The 20,840-nt window shown below is 42.0% G+C and overlaps 2 protein-coding genes across 5 annotated transcripts in view; one reads left to right on the top strand and one right to left on the bottom strand.

Moving 5' to 3' along the window:
- The window catches only part of LOC133639756 (double zinc ribbon and ankyrin repeat-containing protein 1-like), a 27,566-nt gene extending 9,464 nt beyond the window's left edge, over positions 1–18,102 (top strand). For 3 of the 4 annotated variants that reach the window (XM_062033343.1, XM_062033342.1, XM_062033341.1), the window contains 11 exons: positions 31–114; positions 196–318; positions 5,126–5,242; positions 5,388–5,544; positions 14,441–14,544; positions 14,607–14,742; positions 14,818–14,843; positions 14,904–14,963; positions 15,024–15,109; positions 15,175–15,223; positions 15,290–18,102. In XM_062033343.1, the coding sequence (XP_061889327.1) occupies positions 31–114; positions 196–318; positions 5,126–5,242; positions 5,388–5,544; positions 14,441–14,544; positions 14,607–14,742; positions 14,818–14,843; positions 14,904–14,963; positions 15,024–15,109; positions 15,175–15,223; positions 15,290–15,295 (948 nt within the window). In that variant the 3' untranslated portion in view covers positions 15,296–18,102. Of the gene's footprint in view, positions 1–30; positions 115–195; positions 319–5,125; positions 5,243–5,387; positions 5,545–14,430; positions 14,545–14,606; positions 14,743–14,817; positions 14,844–14,903; positions 14,964–15,023; positions 15,110–15,174; positions 15,224–15,289 lie in introns of those variants that run through there. The other variant, XR_009823856.1, reaches the window with a different exon arrangement.
- Positions 15,171–20,840, bottom strand: LOC133639755 (cysteine-rich protein 2-binding protein-like). The gene is made up of 11 exons (XM_062033340.1): positions 20,591–20,840; positions 18,815–18,936; positions 17,628–17,749; positions 17,397–17,569; positions 16,964–17,338; positions 16,380–16,909; positions 16,176–16,309; positions 15,956–16,119; positions 15,701–15,891; positions 15,309–15,640; positions 15,171–15,239 (listed from the first exon to the last, which is right to left on the bottom strand). The coding sequence occupies exons 1-10, from the start codon at positions 20,838–20,840 to the stop codon at positions 15,467–15,469; spliced, it is 2,235 nt and encodes a 744-aa protein (XP_061889324.1). The 3' UTR covers positions 15,171–15,239; positions 15,309–15,466.

Below are 20,840 nucleotides of genomic sequence, written 5' to 3'. Positions count from 1 at the left end.
CTTGCTGACTTGTGTTTGGTTGTGTGTTAGGATCACGTTGTGTGTTCATGTTGTGGACAAAGGAATCCAGCAGACATGTCAAAGTGTCTGACGTGTGAGACTGAACTACACACGGTAACATACACACACACACACACACACACACACTTGACAAGGATACTATTGTATGTGTGTGTGTGTGTTGTCCTGGTGCAGACAGCGTTGGAGACAAATGGCGCCCCTCCAGTCCCATCGACACACAACAGGAAGTTGACTTGCTCCAAATGTAAACGACTGAACAACAATGATGCTCGTTACTGTGACTGGTGTGGCTGCAAGGTACATGCACGCACACACACACACACACACACGTGCACACACATACCACACATACACCCACACACTCTCACACACACACACACACACACACACACACACACACGTGCACACACATACACCCACACACACGCAACACGTGCACGGCCACACACACACACACACACGCGAGGGTGGCCAGCCAGCCAGCCAGCCAGCCAGCCACACACACACACACACACACACACACACACACACACACACACACACACACACACACACACACACACACGTCAGCGGCCAGCCCCCCCACACACACACACACACATACACACACACACACACACACACACACACACACACACACACACTCACACACACAAACACACTTAACGAGGGAAAGTTTGAAAGAACAAAAAGTTGTTTATCAGCTAACAAGCAATTATACAACAATTGTTTAGACAGGAAGTAGAGGAAGAGTTTAGACAGGAAGTAGAAGAGTTTAAAGAGGAAGTAGAAGAGTTTAGAGAGGAAGTAGAGGAGTTTAGAGAGGAAGCAGGTGAGTTTAGAGAGGAAGCAGATGAGTTAAGAGAGGAAGTAGAAGAGTTTAAAGAGGAAGCAGGTGAGTTTAGAGAGGAAGTAGAAGAGTTTAGAGAGGAAGTAAAAGAGTTTAGAGAGGAAGCAGGTGAGTTTAGAGAGGAAGTAGAAGAGTTTAGAAAGGAAGTAGAAGAGTTTAAAGAGGAAGCAGGTGAGTTTAGAGAGGAAGCAGGTGAGTTTAGAGAGGAAGCAGAAGAGTTTAGAGAGGAAGTGGAAGAGTTTAGAGAGGAAGCAGGTGAGTTTAGAGAGGAAGTAGAAGAGTTTAGAGAGGAAGTAGAAGAGTTTAGAGAGGAAGTGGAAGAGTTTAGAGAGGAAGTGGAAGAGTTTAGAGAGGAAGTAGAAGCGTTAAAAGAGGAAGTAGAAGAGTTTAGAGAGGAAGCAGAAGAGTTTAGAGAGGAAGTAAAAGAGTTTAGAGAGGAAGTGGAAGAGTTTAGAGAGGAAGTGGAAGAGTTTAGAGAGGAAGTAGAAGCGTTAAAAGAGGAAGTAGAAGAGTTTAGAGAGGAAGCAGAAGAGTTTAGAGAGGAAGTAGAAGAGTTTAGAGAGGAAGTAAAAGAGTTTAGAGAGGAAGTAAAAGAGTTTAGAGAGGAAGTATAAGAGTTCAGAGAGGAAGTAGAAGAGTTTAGAGAGGAAGTAAAAGAGTTTAGAGAGGAAGTAAAAGAGTTTAGAGAGGAAGTATAAGAGTTCAGAGAGGAAGTAGAAGAGTTTAGAGAGGAAGTAAAAGAGTTTAGAGAGGAAGTAAAAGAGTTTAGAGAGGAAGTATAAGAGTTAAGAGAGGAAGTAAAAGAGTTTAGAGAGGAAGCAGGTGCGTTTAGAGAGGAAGTAGAAAAGTTTGGAGAGGAAGCAGGTGAGTTTAGAGAGGAAGTAGAAAAGTTTAGAGAGGAAGTAGAAGAGTTTAGAGAGGAAGCAAGTGAGTTTAGAGAGGAAGCAGGTGAGTTTAGAGAGGAAGTAGAAGAGTTTAGAGAGGAAGTAAAAGAGTTTAGAGAGGAAGTGGAAGAGTTTAGAGAGGAAGCAGGTGAGTTTAGAGAGGAAGCAGGTGAGTTTAGAGAGGAAGCAGGTGAGTTTAGAGAGGAAGCAGGTGAGTTTAGAGAGGAAGTAAAAGAGTTTAGAGAGGAAGCAGGTGAGTTTAGAGAGGAAGTAGAAGAGTTTAGAAAGGAAGTAGAAGAGTTTAAAGAGGAAGCAGGTGAGTTTAGAGAGGAAGCAGGTGAGTTTAGAGAGGAAGTAGAAGAGTTTAGAGAGGAAGTAAAAGAGTTAAGAGAGGAAGTGGAAGAGTTTAGAGAGGAAGCAGGTGAGTTTAGAGAGGAAGTAGAAGAGTTTAGAGAGGAAGCAGGTGAGTTTAGAGAGGAAGTAGAAGAGTTTAGAGAGGGAGTAGAAGAGTTTAGAGAGGAAGCAGGTGAGTTTAGAGAGGAAGTAGAAGAGTTTACAGAGGAAGTAGAAGAGTTTAGAGAGGAAGTAAAAGAGTTTAGAGAGGAAGTAGAAGCGTTAAAAGAGGAAGCAGAAGAGTTTAGAGAGGAAGCAGAAGAGTTTAGAGAGGAAGTAAAAGAGTTTAGAGAGGAAGTAAAAGAGTTTAGAGAGGAAGTAAAAGAGTTTAGAGAGGAAGTATAAGAGTTCAGAGAGGAAGTAGAAGAGTTTAGAGAGGAAGTAAAAGAGTTTAGAGAGGAAGTAAAAGAGTTTAGAGAGGAAGTAAAAGAGTTTAGAGAGGAAGTATAAGAGTTAAGAGAGGAAGTAGAAGAGTTTAGAGAGGAAGCAGGTGCGTTTAGGGAGGAAGTAGAAAAGTTTGGAGAGGAAGCAGGTGAGTTTAGAGAGGAAGTAGAAAAGTTTAGAGAGGAAGTAGAAGAGTTTAGAGAGGAAGCAAGTGAGTTTAGAGAGGAAGCAGGTGAGTTTAGAGAGGAAGTAGAAGAGTTTAGAGAGGAAGTAAAAGAGTTTAGAGAGGAAGTGGAAGAGTTTAGAGAGGAAGCAGGTGAGTTTAGAGAGGAAGTAGAAGAGTTTAGAGAGGAAGTAAAAGAGTTTAGAGAGGAAGTAGAAGAGTTTAGAGAGGAAGCAGGTGAGTTGAGAGGAAGTAGAAGAGTTTAGAGAGGAAGTAAAAGAGTTTAGAGAGGAAGTAGAAGCGTTAAAAGAGGAAGTAGAAGAGTTTAGAGAGGAAGCAGAAGAGTTTAGAGAGGAAGTAAAAGAGTTTAGAGAGGAAGTAGAAGCGTTAAAAGAGGAAGTAGAAGAGTTTAGAGAGGAAGCAGAAGAGTTTAGAGAGGAAGTAAAAGAGTTTAGAGAGGAAGTAGAAGAGTTTAGAGAGGAAGTAGAAGAGTTTAGAGAGGAAGCAGGTGAGTTTAGAGAGGAAGTAGAAGAGTTTAGAGAGGAAGCAGGTGAGTTTAGAGAGGAAGTAGAAGAGTTTAGAGAGGAATCAGGTGAGTTTAGAGAGGAAGTAGAAGAGTTACGAGAAGAAGCAGAAGAATTTAGAGAGGAAGTAGGAAGCAGGTGAGTTTAGAGAGGAAGTAGAAGAGTTTAGAGAGGAATCAGGTGAGTTTAGAGAGGAAGTAGAAGAGTTTAGAGAGGAAGTAGAATAGTTTAGAGCGGAAGCAGGTGAGTTTAGAGAGGAAGTAGAAGAGTTTAGAGAGGAAGCAGGTGAGTTTAGAGAGGAAGTAGAAGAGTTACGAGAAGAAGCAGAAGAATTTAGAGAGGAAGTAGGAAGCAGGTGAGTTTAGAGAGGAAGTAGAAGAGTTTAGAGAGGAATCAGGTGAGTTTAGAGAGGAAGTAGAAGAGTTTAGAGAGGAAGTAGAATAGTTTAGAGCGGAAGCAGGTGAGTTTAGAGAGGAAGTAGAAGAGTTTAGAGAGGAAGTAGAAGAGTTTAGAGAGGAAGTTGAAGAGTTTAGAGAAGAAGTAGAGTTTAGAGAAGAAGTAGAGTTTAGAGAGGTAGTAGAAGAGTTTAGAGAGGAAGCAGGTGAGTTTAGAGAGGAAGTAGAAGAGTTTAGAGAGGAAGCAGAAGAGTTTAGAGAGGAAGCAGAAGAGTTTAGATAGGAAGCAGGTGAGTTTAGAGAGGAAGCAGGTGAGTTTAGAGAGGAAGTAGAAGAGTTAAGAGAGGAAGTAGAAGATTTTAGAGAGGAAGTAGAAGAGTTAAGAGAGGAAGTAGAAGATTTTAGAGAGGAAGTAGAAGAGTTAAGAGAGAAAGTAGAAGAGTTAAGAGAGGAAGTAGAAGAGTTTAGAGAGGAAGTAGAAGAGTTAAGAGAGGAAGTAGAAGAGTTTAGAGAGGAAGCAGGTGAGTTTAGAGAGGAAGCAGGTGAGTTTAGAGAGGAAGTAGAAGAGTTAAGAGAGGAAGTAGAAGAGTTTAGATAGGAAGCAGGTGAGTTTAGAGAGGAAGTAGAAGAGTTAAGAGAGGAAGTAGAAGATTTTAGAGAGGAAGTAGAAGAGTTAAGAGAGGAAGTAGAAGAGTTAAGAGAGAAAGTAGAAGAGTTAAGAGAGGAAGTAGAAGAGTTTAGAGAGGAAGTAGAAGAGTTAAGAGAGGAAGTAGAAGAGTTTAGAGAGGAAGTAGAAGAGTTAAGAGAGGAAGTAGAAGAGTTTAGAGAGGAAGCAGGTGAGTTTAGAGAGGAAGTAGAAGAGTTTAGAGAGGAAGCAGGTGAGTTTAGAGAGGAAGTAGAAGAGTTTAGAGAGGAAGTAGAAGAGTTTAGAGAGGAAGTAGAAGAGTTAAGAGAGGAAGTAGAAGATTTTAGAGAGGAATTAGACGAGTTAAGAGAGAAAGTAGAAGAGTTAAGAGAGGAAGTAGAAGAGTTTAGAGAGGAAGTAGAAGAGTTAAGAGAGGAAGTAGAAGATTTTAGAGAGGAAGCAGGTGAGTTTAGAGAGGAAGTAGAAGAGTTTAGAGAGGAAATAGATGAGTTAAGAGAGGAAGTAGAAGATTTTAGAGAGGAAGTAGACAAGTTAAGAGAGAAAGTAGAAGAGTTTAGAGAGGAAGTGGAAGAGTTTAGAGAGGAAGTGGAAGAGTTTAGAGAGGAAGCAGGTGAGTTTAGAGAGGAAGTAGAAGAGTTTAGAGAGGAAGCAGGTGAGTTTAGAGAGGAAGTAGAAGAGTTTAGAGAGGAAGCAGGTGAGTTTAGAGAGGAAGTAGAAGAGTTTAGAGAGGAAGCAGGTGAGTTAAGAGAGGAAGTAGAAGAGTTTAGAGAGGAAGCAGGTGAGTTTAGAGAGGAAGCAGGTGAGTTTAGAGAGGAAGTAGAAGAGTTTAGAGAGGAAGTAGATGAAGTGTGTAGTTGATGTGCAGGTGCAGTGTGTCAGCAGTGTGTTGTGTGGTGGGTGTGGCACTGATGGCGGCACACACCACACCTGCGCTGCTCCCTTGACTTCCTGTGATGACCTCATACAACCTTCAGCTCATCAGGTATGCTGCAAAACACCTCCAAACACACAGGGGGCAGCACCTCACGCACATGTGTGTGTGTGTGTGTGTGTGTGTGTGTGTGTGTGTGTGTGTGTGTGTGTGTGTGTGTGTGTGTGTGTGTGTGTGTGTGTGTGTGTGTGAACAGACTGCTCAAACCACGCCCTCCTCCCTGAAGTTAGGCCCGCCCACTAGAGCACAGCACACACAGACCATAGGACTACATTACCCATCAGCCACTGCACTGGGCAAAAAGCAGCAGACTGTCAGCAAACAAACACTTACTGCTATCAGCCCAGGAAGAGGTAATACTACATTTTATACTACTACATTTATACTACTTTTATACTACTACGTTTATACTACTACTTTTATACTACTACCTTTATCCTACTACCTTCATCCTACTACTACTTTTATACTACTACTACTTGGATACTACTTTTATACTACTACCTTTATCCTACTACTACTTTTATACGACTACATTTATACTACTACCTTTATACTACTACCTTTATCCTACTACTACTTTTATACTACTACTACTTGGATACTACTTTTATACTACTACCTTTATCCTACTACTACTTTTATACGACTACATTTATACTACTACCTTTATACTACTACCTTTATCCTACTACTACTTTTATACTACTACTACTTGGATACTACTTTTATACTACTACCTTTATCCTACTACTACTTTTATACTACTACATTTATACGACTACCTTTATACTACTACTACTTGGATACTACTTTTATACTACTAAATTTATACTACTACCTTTATACTACTACTACTTGGATATTACTTTTATACTACTACTTTATACTACTAATTTTACACTACTACTCTTATACTACTACTTTTGTACTACTACCTTTACACTACTACTACTATACTACTACGTTTATAGTAATACCTTTATACTACTACTTTTACACTACTACTTTTACACTACTACCTCTATACTACTACTTTTACACTACTTTTACACTACTACTTTAACACTACTACCTCTATACTACTACTTTTACACTACTTTTATTCTACTACTTTTATACTATTATTTTTATACTACATTTATAATACTTTAATACTAATACCTTTATACTACTACTTTTACACTCCTACTTTTACGCTACTACTTCTATACTACTACTTTTACCCGACTATTTTATAGTACTACTTTTATACTACTACCTTTATAATACTTTTACACTACTAACTTTATACTTCTACTTTTACCCGACTACTTTTATAGTACTACTTTTACACTATTACCTTTATACTACTACTATACTACTACTTTTATACTACTACATTTATACTACTTCTTTTAAACTACTACTTCTATACTACTACCTTTATACTACTACTTTTATACTACTACTTTTACACTACTACCTTTATACTACTACTTTTAATACTACTACTTTTATTCTACTACTTTTACACTACTACTTTTATACTACTACTTTTACACTACTATTATACTACCACCTTTATACTACTACTTTTACACTACTACCTTTATACTACTACTTTTACACTACTACTTTTAATATTACTACTTTTATACTACATTTATACTACTTTTATACTACTACTTTTACACTACTACTTTTATACTACCACCTTTATACTACTACTTTTACACTACTACCTTTATACTACTACTTTTATACTACTACTTTTAATATTACTACTTTTATTCTACTACTTTTACACTACTACTTGTATACTACTACTTTTATACTACCACCTTTATACTACTACTTTTACACTACTACCTTTATACTACTACTTTTACACTACTACTTTTATTCTACTACTTTTATACTACATTCATACTACATTCATACTACATTTATAATACTTTAATACTACTACCTTTCTACTACTACATTTATAATACTTTAATACTACTACCTTTACACTACTACTTTTAAACTCCTACTTTTACGCTACTACTTCTATACTACTACTCTTACCCGACTACTTTATCGTACTACTTTTACACTACTACCTTTATAATACTATTACACTACTAACATTATACTACTACTTTTACCCGACTACTTTTATAGTACTACTTTTACACTACTACTTTTATACCACAACTTTTATACTACTACTATACTACTACTTTTATACTACTACATTCATACTATAAGCTTTATACTACTACTTTTACACTACTACTTTTATACTACTAATTTTACACTACTACCTTTATACTACTACTTTTATACTACTACTTTTATACTACTACTTTTACACTACTACCTTTATACTACTACTTTTAATACTACTGCTTTTATTCTACTACTTTTACACTACTACTATTATACTACTACCTTTATACTACTACTTTTACACTACTACTTGTAATATTACTACTTTTATACTACTACTTTTACACTACTACTTTTATACTACCACTTTTATACTACTACTTTTACACTACTACCTTCGTACTACTACTTTTATACTACTACTTTTAATTTTACTACTTTTATTCTACTACTTTTACACTACTACTTGTATACTACTACTTTTACACTACTACTTTTATACTACCACCTTTATACTACTACAACTTTTACACTACTACCTTTATACCACAACTTTTATACTACTACTATACTACTACTTTTATACTACTACATTCATACTATTACCTTTTTTCTACTACTTTTAAACTACTACTATACTACTACTTTTACACTACTACCTTTATACTACTAATTTTATACTAGTACTTTTACACAACTACCTTTATAATACTACTTTTATACTACTACTTTTACACTACTACCTTTACACTACTACTTCTATACTACTACTTTTACCCTACTACTTTTATAGTACTACTTTTATACTACTACGTCTACACCAATACTTTTACCCTACTACTTTTATAGTACTACTTTTATACAACAACATTTATACTACTACTTCTATACTACTACTTTTATACTACTACTTTTATTCTACTACATCTATACTAATACTTTTACCCTTCTACTTTAATGGTACTACTTTTATACAACAACATTTATACTACTAGTTTTATACTACGACTTTGCTGCCGGGGAAAAGCGGGTTCAATCCTGCGCCGTGACGGATATGACTGTTACAACGACAATGATATTACTACTACTGATACTGCCAGTGATATGACTGTTACAACGACAATGATATTACTACTACTGATACTGCCAGTCATATGACTGTTGCAACGACAATGATATTACTACTACTGATACTGCCAGTAATATGACTGTTACAACGACAATGATATTACTACTACTGATACTGCCAGTGATATGACTGTTACAACGACAATGATATTACTACTACTGATACTGCCAGTGATATGACTGTTACAACGACAATGATATTACTACTACTGATACTGCCAGTCATATGACTGTTGCAACGACAATGATATTACTACTACTGATACTGCCAGTAATATGACTGTTACAACGACAATGATATTACTACTACTGATACTGCCAGTGATATGACTGTTACAACGACAATGATATTACTACTACTGATACTGCCAGTGATATGACTGTTACAACGACAATGATATTACTACTACTGATACTGCCAGTCATATGACTGTTGCAACGACAATGATATTACTACTACTGATACTGCCAGTAATATGACTGTTACAACGACAATGATATTACTACTACTGATACTGCCAGTGATATGACTGTTACAACGACAATGATATTACTACTACTGATACTGCCAGTGATATGACTGTTACAACGACAATGATATTACTACTACTGATACTGCCAGTGATATGACTGTTACAACGACAATGATATTACTACTACTGATACTGCCAGTGATATGACTGTTACAACGACAATGATATTACTACTACTGATACTGCCAGTCATATGACTGTTACAACGACAATGATATTACTACTACTGATACTGACAGTGATATGACTGTTACAACGACAATGATATTACTACTACTGATACTGCCAGTGATATGACTGTTACAACGACAATGATATTACTACTACTGATACTGCCAGTGATATGACTGTTACAACGACAATGATATTACTACTACTGATACTGCCAGTCATATGACTGTTACAACGACAATGATATTACTACTACTGATACTGACAGTGATATGACTGTTACAACGACAATGATATTACTACTACTGATACTGCCAGTGATATGACTGTTACAACGACAATGATATTACTACTACTGATACTGCCAGTGATATGACTGTTACAACGACAATGATATTACTACTACTGATACTGCCAGTGATATGACTGTTACAACGACAATGATATTACTACTACTGATACTGCCAGTGATATGACTGTTACAACGACAATGATATTACTACTACTGATACTGCCAGTGATATGACTGTTACAACGACAATGATATTACTACTACTGATACTGCCAGTCATATGACTGTTACAACGACAATGATATTACTACTACTGATACTGACAGTGATATGACTGTTACAACGACAATGATATTACTACTACTGATACTGCCAGTGATATGACTGTTACAACGACAATGATATTACTACTACTGATACTGCCAGTGATATGACTGTTACAACGACAATGATATTACTACTACTGATACTGCCAGTGATATGACTGTTACAACGACAATGATATTACTACTACTGATACTGCCAGTGATATGACTGTTACAACGACAATGATATTACTACTACTGATACTGCCAGTGATATGACTGTTACAACGACAATGATATTACTACTACTGATACTGCCAGTGATATGACTGTTACAACGACAATGATATTACTACTACTGATACTGCCAGTGATATGACTGTTACAACGACAATGATATTACTACTACTGATACTGCCAGTGATATGACTGTTACAACGACAATGATATTACTACTACTGATACTGCCAGTGATATGACTGTTACAACGACAATGATATTACTACTACTGATACTGCCAGTGATATGACTGTTACAACGACAATGATATTACTAGTACTGATACTGCCAGTGATATGACTGTTACAACGACAATGATATTACTACTACTGATACTGCCAGTGATATGACTGTTACAACGACAATGATATTACTACTACTGATACTGCCAGTGATATGACTGTTACAACGACAATGATATTACTACTACTGATACTGCCAGTGATATGACTGTTACAACGACAATGATATTACTACTACTGATACTGCCAGTGATATGACTGTTACAACGACAATGATATTACTACTACTGATACTGCCAGTCATATGACTGTTACAACGACAATGATATTACTACTACTGATACTGCCAGTGATATGACTGTTACAACGACAATGATATTACTACTACTGATACTGCCAGTGATATGACTGTTACAACGACAATGATATTACTACTACTGATACTGCCAGTCATATGACTGTTACAACGACAATGATATTACTACTACTGATACTGACAGTGATATGACTGTTACAACGACAATGATATTACTACTACTGATACTGCCAGTGATATGACTGTTACAACGACAATGATATTACTACTACTGATACTGCCAGTGATATGACTGTTACAACGACAATGATATTACTACTACTGATACTGCCAGTGATATGACTGTTACAACGACAATGATATTACTACTACTGATACTGCCAGTGATATGACTGTTACAACGACAATGATATTACTACTACTGATACTGCCAGTGATATGACTGTTACAACGACAATGATATTACTACTACTGATACTGCCAGTGATATGACTGTTACAACGACAATGATATTACTACTACTGATACTGCCAGTGATATGACTGTTACAACGACAATGATATTACTACTACTGATACTGCCAGTGATATGACTGTTACAACGACAATGATATTACTACTACTGATACTGCCAGTGATATGACTGTTACAACGACAATGATATTACTAGTACTGATACTGCCAGTGATATGACTGTTACAACGACAATGATATTACTACTACTGATACTGCCAGTGATATGACTGTTACAACGACAATGATATTACTACTACTGATACTGCCAGTGATATGACTGTTACAACGACAATGATATTACTACTACTGATACTGCCAGTGATATGACTGTTACAACGACAATGATATTACTACTACTGATACTGCCAGTGATATGACTGTTACAACGACAATGATATTACTACTACTGATACTGCCAGTCATATGACTGTTACAACGACAATGATATTACTACTACTGATACTGCCAGTGATATGACTGTTACAACGACAATGATATTACTACTACTGATACTGCCAGTGATATGACTGTTACAACGACAATGATATTACTACTACTGATACTGCCAGTGATATGACTGTTACAACGACAATGATATTACTACTACTGATACTGCCAGTGAGATGACTGTTACAACGACAATGATATTACTACTACTGATACTGCCAGTGATATGACTGTTACAACGACAATGATATTACTACTACTGATACTGCCAGTCATATGACTGTTACAACGACAATGATATTACTACTACTGATACTGCCAGTCATATGACTGTTACAACGACAATGATCTTACTACTACTGATACTGCCAGTGATATGACTGTTACAACGACAATGATATTACTACTACTGATACTGCCAGTGATATGACTGTTACAACGACAATGATATTACTACTACTGATACTGCCAGTGATATGACTGTTACAACGACAATGATATTACTACTACTGATACTGGCAGTGATATGACTGTTACAACGACAATATTATTACTACTGATACTGCCAGTGATATGACTGTTACAACTACAACGATATTACTACTGATACTGCCAGTGAAATGACTGTTACAACTACAATGATATTACTACTACTGATACTGCCAGTGATATGACTGTTACAACTACAATGATATGACTACTACTGATACTGCCATGCATATGACTGTTACAACTACAATGATATTACTACTACTGATACTGCCAGTGATATTTAAGTTAAAGTTAAAGTACCAATGATTGTCACACACACACTAGGTGTGGTGAAATTTGTCCTCTGTATTTGACCCATCCCCATGACTGTTACAACGACAATGATATTACTACTACTGATAGTGCCAGTGATGTGACTGTTACAACGACAATGATATTACTACTACTGATACTGCCAGTCATATGACTGTTACAACGACAATGATATTACTACTACTGATAGTGCCAGTGATGTGACTGTTACTACTACAATGATATTACTACTACTGATACTGCCAGTGATGTGACTGTTACTACTACAATGATATGACTACTACTGATACTGCCAGTGAAATGACTGTTACTCCTACAATGATATTACAAAATTCCATATGAGTTGGGAAATGGTGTTAGATGTAAATATAAACGGAATACAATGATTTGCAAATCCTTTTCAAGCCATATTCAGTTGAATATGCTACAAAGACAACATATTTGATGTTCAAACTCATAAACTTTTTTTTTTTTTTTGCAAATAATAATTAACTTAGAATTTCATGGCTGCAACACGTGCCAAAGTAGTTGGGAAAGGGCATGTTCACCACTGTGTTACATGGCCTTTCCTTTTAACAACACTCAGTAAAGGTTTGGGAACTGAGGAGACACATTTTTGAAGCTTCTCAGGTGGAATTCTTTCCCATTCTTGCTTGATGTACAGCTTAAGTTGTTCAACAGTCCGGGGGTCTCCCTTCTGCTATTTTAGGCTTCATAATGCACCACACATTTTCAATGGGAGACAGGTCTGGACTACAGGCAGGCCAGTCTAGTACCCGCACTCTTTTACTATGAAGCCACGTTGATGTAACACGTGGCTTGGCATCGTCTTGCTAAAATAAGCAGGGGCGTCCATGGTAACGTTGCTTGGATGGCAACATATGTTGCTCCAAAATCTGTATGTACCTTTCAGCATTAATGGTGCCTTCACAGATGTGTAAGTTACCCATGTCTTGGGCACTAATACACCCCCATACCATCACAGATGCTGCCTTTTACACTTTGCGCCTATAACAATCCGGATGGTTCTTTTCCTCTTTGGTCCGGAGGACACGACGTCCACAGTTTCCAAAAACAATTTGAAATGTGGACTCGTCAGACCACAGAACACTTTTCCACTTTGTATCAGTCCATCTTAGATGAGCTCAGGCCCAGCGAAGCCGACGGCGTTTCTGGGTGTTGTTGATAAACGGTTTTCGCCTTGCATAGGAGAGTTTTAACTTGCACTTACAGATGTAGCGACCAACTGTAGTTACTGACAGTGGGTTTCTGAAGTGTTCCTGAGCCCATGTGGTGATATCCTTTACACACTGATGTCACTTGTTGAAGAAGTACAGCCTGAGGGATGGAAGGTCACGGGCTTAGCTGCTTACCTGCAGTGATTTCTCCAGATTCTCTGAACCCTTTGATGATATTACGGAGCGTAGATGGTGAAATCCCTAAATTCCTTGCAATAGCTCCTTGAGAAAGGTTTTTCTTAAACTGTTCAACAACTTGCTCACGCATTTGTTGACAAAGTGGTGACCCTCGCCCCATCCTTGTTTGTGAATGACTGAGCATTTCATGGAATCTACTTTTATACCCAATCATGGCACCCACCTGTTCCCAATTAGCCTGTTCACCTGTGGGATGTTCCAAATAAGTGTTTGATGAGCATTCCTCAACTTTATCAGTATTTATTGCCACCTTTCCCAACTTCTTTGTCACGTGTTGCTGGCATCAAATTCTAAAGTTAATGATTTGCAAAAAAAACATCAAATATGTTGTCTTTGAAGCATATTCAACTGAATATGGCTTGAAAATGATTTGCAAATCATTGTATTCCGTTTATATTTACATCTAACACAATTTCCCAACTCATATGGAAACGGGGTTTGTACTACTACTGATACTGCCAGTGATATGACTGTTACAACTACAATGATATTACTACTATTGATACTGCCAGTGATATGACTGTTACAACTACAATGATATTACTACTATTGATACTGCCAGTGATATGACTGTTACTACTACTGATATGACTACGACAGCAATACCAGGTGTGATGTGAGTGATACAGTCACAGGTGTATTCAGGATACTGGAGGAGGCAGCTGGATCACGTGTGTGCTCACCTGAGGAGTTTTGCACAGAACAACGCCCCCTTCAGGACTCTGATGGGAGAGCCCCGCCTTGGCAGGGTAGGCATCTGATGGTCACGTGACCTGTGACCTGTGGTCCTGATGTCCACGTGCTCCTGCAGATGGTTTCTGCGGTGCTTGAAGAAGACGCCCACGAGGTCAGTGTGACCATCAGCTTCATGGCGGCCTCACAGGAAGTCAGACAGGAAGTCAGGCGTGTGAGTTCCAACACCTTGAGCAGCGTGACAGAGAGGAGTGGTGAGAACGTGACGTCACGCCAAAGAGAAGCTGCGCTGGCAAATTGACGCTGTGCTTTTATTTTGGTGTTGACAGGAAGTGGAAAGAAAACAAGTGTGACGGTGAGATGACAAGGTTGAAGTGTTTGTGAAAGCCTGTCTCTGATTGGCTGTGGGCAGCAGGTGAGGGACAGTCTGCCGCAGGAAGTGGGTCCAGCACGTGGTCACCAGCTCCTGGATCAGGTATGAGGCGCCCTCAGCCAATCAGATGCCTTCGCCTCACCTTCCATGCTTTTCACGCAGGGGGCGGACCCACACTGCTGTGGGAGCGTCCTGGCCACCGCCCATCACCAAGCGCTTCCTGTGTTGGCAGACCAGCCATCTGGAGCGTAAGATGGCGCCGGGAAGAGGAGTGCGGTTTTAACGTCAGCGCTAACATGTGCCTGCTCCCTAGGGTGAAGACCACGGCGCCGCACCAGGCCGCCATGCTGGCTTCTGCTCAGGTAGCGTGGAACTAAGCTGTGTGACATCATCACAACCAGGTCACGCTCGCCGTCTGTGTGTTTCAGCTGTAAGGCGGCCACCAACCTTCCAGACAAAGATGGCGTACCACGTGGCCGGCTGCGACCCCATCACGTCTCTGGACCCCGCCTCCTCAGGGCACACGTTGCCATGACGACCAAAAGATTGACTCAAAGCACACAGTCCTTATCTCATCTTTATTGTTCAAAGAACACCCGACTTACTCAGCGGCGCAGGCGTAGAAAAAAGGCGTGGCGACACTCGGCGCTGTCCAGCGGGTAGTACTTGTCGTAAAAGTCCAGGATGTACTCCTCGGCCTTGAAGCCAAACTTCTGGTAGAGCAACATGGCGGCGTTGCTGGCGGACACGTGCAGCGTCACGTCCTTGCCCATGCAGGTCTGAAAGTAGCCACGCCCATCAGCAGCAGGAAGACAAGAGGTGCACGCTGAGGCGCTCACCTGGATGAGGTGGTAGATGATGAAGGTGCCGATGCCCGCTCGCCGCCACTCGGGGTGCACCAGCAGGAAGGAGATATAGGCCTGGTTGTACTTGACGTCCGGCACCATGAAGCCGAAGCCCACCACCACTTTCTTGTAGAGGACCACCACGCTGAAGTCCGGGTACTGCAGGCACTCCGACAGGTCGGCTCCTGCGCACAAGGGCATGCTGCTGGCGGCCTGCTGCTGGTGGCGTGCTGCCGGCGGCGTGCTCACCTGGCCAGAAGTGCTGGTGACACATGGCGTTGACGGCAGGGATGTGGTCGGGCCTCACGTAGCAGTAGTCGATGGGGGCGTCGGCTTCAGGGGGGCGGTCCTTCCTGCGCGCTCGGATCTCAGCCAGCAGCCTCATCTTCAGCGGCCGACTCTCGTAGTCGCGCCTACAAGTTGGGGTCAGAGGTCAGGGGCGGACCATTACCTGTTGGGAGCCACTCACCTGATGTAGGGTTTGAGGAGGCGGGACGTGTAAGGGCTCCTGATGCTTTCCTCCAAAGCGCCAGTTGCTCCCATCAGTCGATAGCAGAAGGACACCTGCGGCGCAGGTAAGCCCCTCCCAGCGGACCCCTTCACCTGTGGGCACATGTGGGAACACGTGGCTATTGTGTCCGTACACCTGCACTTCCTGTCACATGGTATTTACCTGGAAGCGGTCTAGGACCCGCAGCTCCTGGCTGTTGGTGGCAAATTGACCGCCGCCCACCTCCAGAGCTCTGTAGACTCCTCCCACCAGGCTGAGGGCGGAGCTGACGGCCCGGTCGATGTCCAGCAGGGGGAGCCCTCGCTGCCTCTTGGCCTGGCGGAGCAGCAGCTTGCGGCGGAGGCGTTTGGCCTGCGGCGTGACAGCGAGCGCCAAAGGGCAGGTGTCCAAACGCCGCCGGAGCATCCTCTCCTCGTATAGGCTGAGGGGCGAGAAGAGAGAGCTGCGGGGGGCGCCGCCCACATCACTCCTCTCGCAATGCCCCTCCCTCCTCCGATGGGACCCATCAACAACGCCGCTGGAAAAAGGCGGGCCCACGGGTTCCTCCTCACGCTCGTCCTCGCTGTCCGCTTCACGCTTGATGTGAGGCGCCGCTGGGCGGAGTTTCTTGCGGCCAATGAGAATGGTGGCGGGAGGAGGGGTGTCCTCCATCCCTGGGTCTATCATCCCGTCCGCCTCCATCTCCTCGTCATCTGAAAACAGTCAAAGTGGGTGTGGCCTGCACGTCACATGACTTGTCAACTCACCGTGGAAGAGCGCCTGAGGTGGCATGGCGTCCGGGATGAGGTCCGCCTCCGACAGCAGACTGGGTGTGGCCGAGTGGGAGGCCGGCGTCCCGGGGGCGGAGAAGTCCAGTGAGGGTGACGGCGAAGGACTGGTCAGCGGCGTTCTATCTGAAGAACTGAGGGAGGAGAAGTCCACCACCTCGCCTTTCTCTAGGACGCGCCCCGCGCCCACCTTGACTGGCGTGCCCGCCTCCTTCTGAGCACGTCGGATGTCTTTGGCCTCCTGAGTCCGCGAGCGCTTCTCCTTCAGCTGCATGGCGCTCTCCACCGGGTTCCTGGCGCCGCGCTTCCTCAGACCTTCCACCGTGATGATGGGCTCCACCGCCGCTTTGGGCGCTGTGGACAAGCATGATGAGCAGGATGTGGACCGTTGCGCCGCTCTGAGCAGCCTCACCTTTGACCTTAGGGCGGGACTTGTCGCTGTCGGGCCGCAGGGTCGGAGGTCGGTTGTGGACCAACTTCCACCAACCCGGCTCGCTGAACTCCTGCGCACCTGAGCGGAAGAAGGCGGGACTACCGACCGACAGACAGCCGGCCACCGTGCTCCACCACGTGGACGTCTTCTTCCTGCCAGGCGACAACACGTCAGTCAGCCGCCGCAGGAGCACACCTGACAGGAAGTCACCTGCATCCTAGGAGGAAGTTCCAGTGTCGGCCGATGAAGGCGCAGATGTCCTCCTTCCAGCGGAAGTAGCCTTGGCGCCCGCTGCCCTCCAGGGACAGATTGTACATGGCCAGCATGACCACCTGAGGAACACAGGCTTTAGCAAGTCTGACTGGCAAAGAGTCCTAGTCCAGTCCTCGTCTAATCCCAGTCCAGATTGTACATGGCCAGCATGACCACCTGAGGAACACAGGCTTTAGCAAGTCTGACTGGCAAAGAGTCCTAGTCCAGTCCTCGTCTAATCCCAGTCCAGATTGTACATGGCCAGCATGACCACCTGAGGAACACAGGCTTTAGCAAGTCTGACTGGCAAAGAGTCCTAGTCCAGTCCTCGTCTAATCCCAGTCCAGATTGTACATGGCCAGCATGACCACCTGAGGAACACAGGCTTTAGCAAGTCTGACTGGCAAAGAGTCCTAGTCCAGTCCTCGTCTAATCCCAGTCCAGATTGTACATGGCCAGCATGACCACCTGAGGAACACAGGCTTTAGCAAGTCTGACTGGCAAAGAGTCCTAGTCCAGTCCTCGTCTAATCCCAGTCCAGATTGTACATGGCCAGCATGACCACCTGAGGAACACAGGCTTGAGCAAGTCTGACTGGCAGAGAGTCCTAGTTCAGTCCAGATTGTACATGGCCACCATGACCACCTGAGGAACACAGGCTTGAGCAAGTCTGAGAGTCCTAGTCCAGTCCTCATCTAGTCCCAGTCCAGATTGTACATGGCCACCATGACCACCTGAGGAACACAGACTTTAGTAAGTCTGACCGGCAGAGAGTCTTAGTCCAGTCCTCGTCTAGTCCCAGTCCGGATTGTACATGGCCAGCATGACCACCTGAGGAACACAGGCTTTAGCAAGTCTGAGAGTCCTAGTCCAGTCCTCGTCTAGTCCCAGTCCGGATTGTACATGGCCAGCATGACCACCTGAGGAACACAGGCTTTAGCAAGTCTGAGAGTCCTAGTCCAGTCCTCGTCTAGTCCCAGACCAGATTGTACATGACTGGCAGAGTCCCAGTTTAGTCCCCGTCTAGTCCTCGCCTAGCCCTCATCTAGTCCTCGTCTAGTCCCAGTCCAGACTGTACATGGCCAGCATGACCACCTGAAGAACACAGGCTTTAGCAAGTCAGAGAGTCCTAGTCCTCATGTCACCTGCTGCCAGGTGAGGCGCATCCTCTCGAAGCTCTCCTTGCCGTCATCAGAGCAGTCGTAACACACAAACTTGAAGAAGTTGTCTCCTTTAAGGTAGCTGGGCTGGTCGCCATGGAGACGAGCTGGAGGAAACCAGGAACAGACATTGAATGACAATGTCAATCATGCCAGGCTAATTTAACAAAACTAATGCTAACTACGTTTTATTAGGGGAATTTAATGCTAACTATGTTTTTTTTTACTAAACAAAGCTAACTTAGTTTTGTTTTGACCAGGAGTGTCAAAGTCATTTTAGATGGGGGGCCACATCTACTCCCGAGTGGGCTGGACCGGTAAAATCACGGCACGATAACTTCCAAATAAAGACAACTTCAGATTGTTTTCTTTGTTTCAAAATAGAACAAGCACATTGTGAAAATGTACAAATCATAATGTTGTTGGTTTTTCTTTTACAATTACATGTTGGGGTTAATAGTATTCCATCTTTTCTTGTCCTTATTTATATTTTCTGAATAAATGATGTGATAATGTTCATCAGTCAACTCATTGGTGTTCATTTTCAGTTTATCAAAGATACAAAAATGATAACAAAATGAAATTACAGCATGTTATTTATGTAGTTTGCTCATTTTCCTGGACTGTTTACTAACATCATGTGGTTTATTTTGTACATATGTAGCATCATCTGCCAAGATACAAAGAATTGCTATTGCGACATCTAGTGGACACTTTGAGAACAGCAGTCTTTCATTCAAAAATTTCAGGTTCATTTTTGTACTTTGCAAACTCATCCCACGGGCCGGATAAAACCTGTTGGCGGGCCTGATCCGGCCCTCGGGTCGTACGTTTGACACCCTTGATTTAGACTAATTCAACTATCACTAATTCAGTTTTGTTTAGACTAATTCAACCAACGCTAACTTTGTTTGATTTAAACTAATTTCACCAACGCTAACTTAGTTCGATTAAAACTAATTTCACCAATGCTAACCTAGTCTTATTAAGACTCATTTCACCAAGGCTAACCTAGTCTTATTAAGACTCATTTCACCAAGGCTAACCTAGTCTTATTAAGACTAATTTCCCCAATGCTAACCTAGTATTAAGACTCATTTCAGCAAGGTTAACCTAGTCTTATTAAAATTAATTTCACCAATGCTAACCTAGTCTTATTAAGACTCATTTCACCAAGGCTAACCTAGTCTTATTAAGACTAATTTCTCCAATGCTAACCTAGTATTAAGACTCATTTCACCAAGGTTAACCTAGTCTTATTAAAATGAATTTCACCAAGGCTAACCTAGTCTTATTAAGACTCATTTCACCAAGGCTAACCTAGTCTTATGAAGACTAATTTCCCCAATGCTAACCTAGTATTAAGACTCATTTCACCAAGGTTAACCTAGTCTTATTAAAATTAATTTCACCAATGCTAACCTAGTCTTATTAAGACTCATTTCACCAAGGCTAACCTAGTCTTATTAAGACTAATTTCCCCAATGCTAACCTAGTATTAAGACTCATTTCACCAAGGTTAACCTAGTCTTATTAAAATTAATTTCACCAATGCTAACCTAGTCTTATTAAGTCTCATTTCACCAAGGCTAACCTAGTCTTATTAAGACTCATTTCACCAAGGTTAACCTAGTCTTATTAAAATTAATTTTACCAATGCTAACCTAGTCTTATTAAGACTCATTTCACCAATGCTAACCTAGTCTTATTAAGACTCATTTCACCAAGGCTAAGGTGCAGAAGTAGAAAATGGCGGCGCACCAGCAGGGATCCACTTGTGGCAGCGGTCGCAGTAGAAGGCCAAGTCCTCACAGGCCCACGCCACGTCTTCACCCAAGTCGCTGGCGAGAGAGTCGCCACTCTGGTCATGTGACAGATCAACAGAGCCCTGGTCTTCTGACTCCACCATCAGCAGCGTCTCGCCCTCCACCTCACCCTCCTCCAGACCTTCGGAGGCAGATGTGCACGCCGCCTCGTCCTCAGCGCCGCCCAGCTCGCCACTGCTGTCCAT

The sequence above is a fragment of the Entelurus aequoreus genome, linkage group LG22 (assembly GCF_033978785.1).
Source record: "Entelurus aequoreus isolate RoL-2023_Sb linkage group LG22, RoL_Eaeq_v1.1, whole genome shotgun sequence".
In the NCBI taxonomy this organism is placed as follows: domain Eukaryota; kingdom Metazoa; phylum Chordata; class Actinopteri; order Syngnathiformes; family Syngnathidae; genus Entelurus; species Entelurus aequoreus.
Note: the sequence above shows the minus strand (reverse complement) of the source record. Positions and strands in the feature narration are given on the sequence as shown.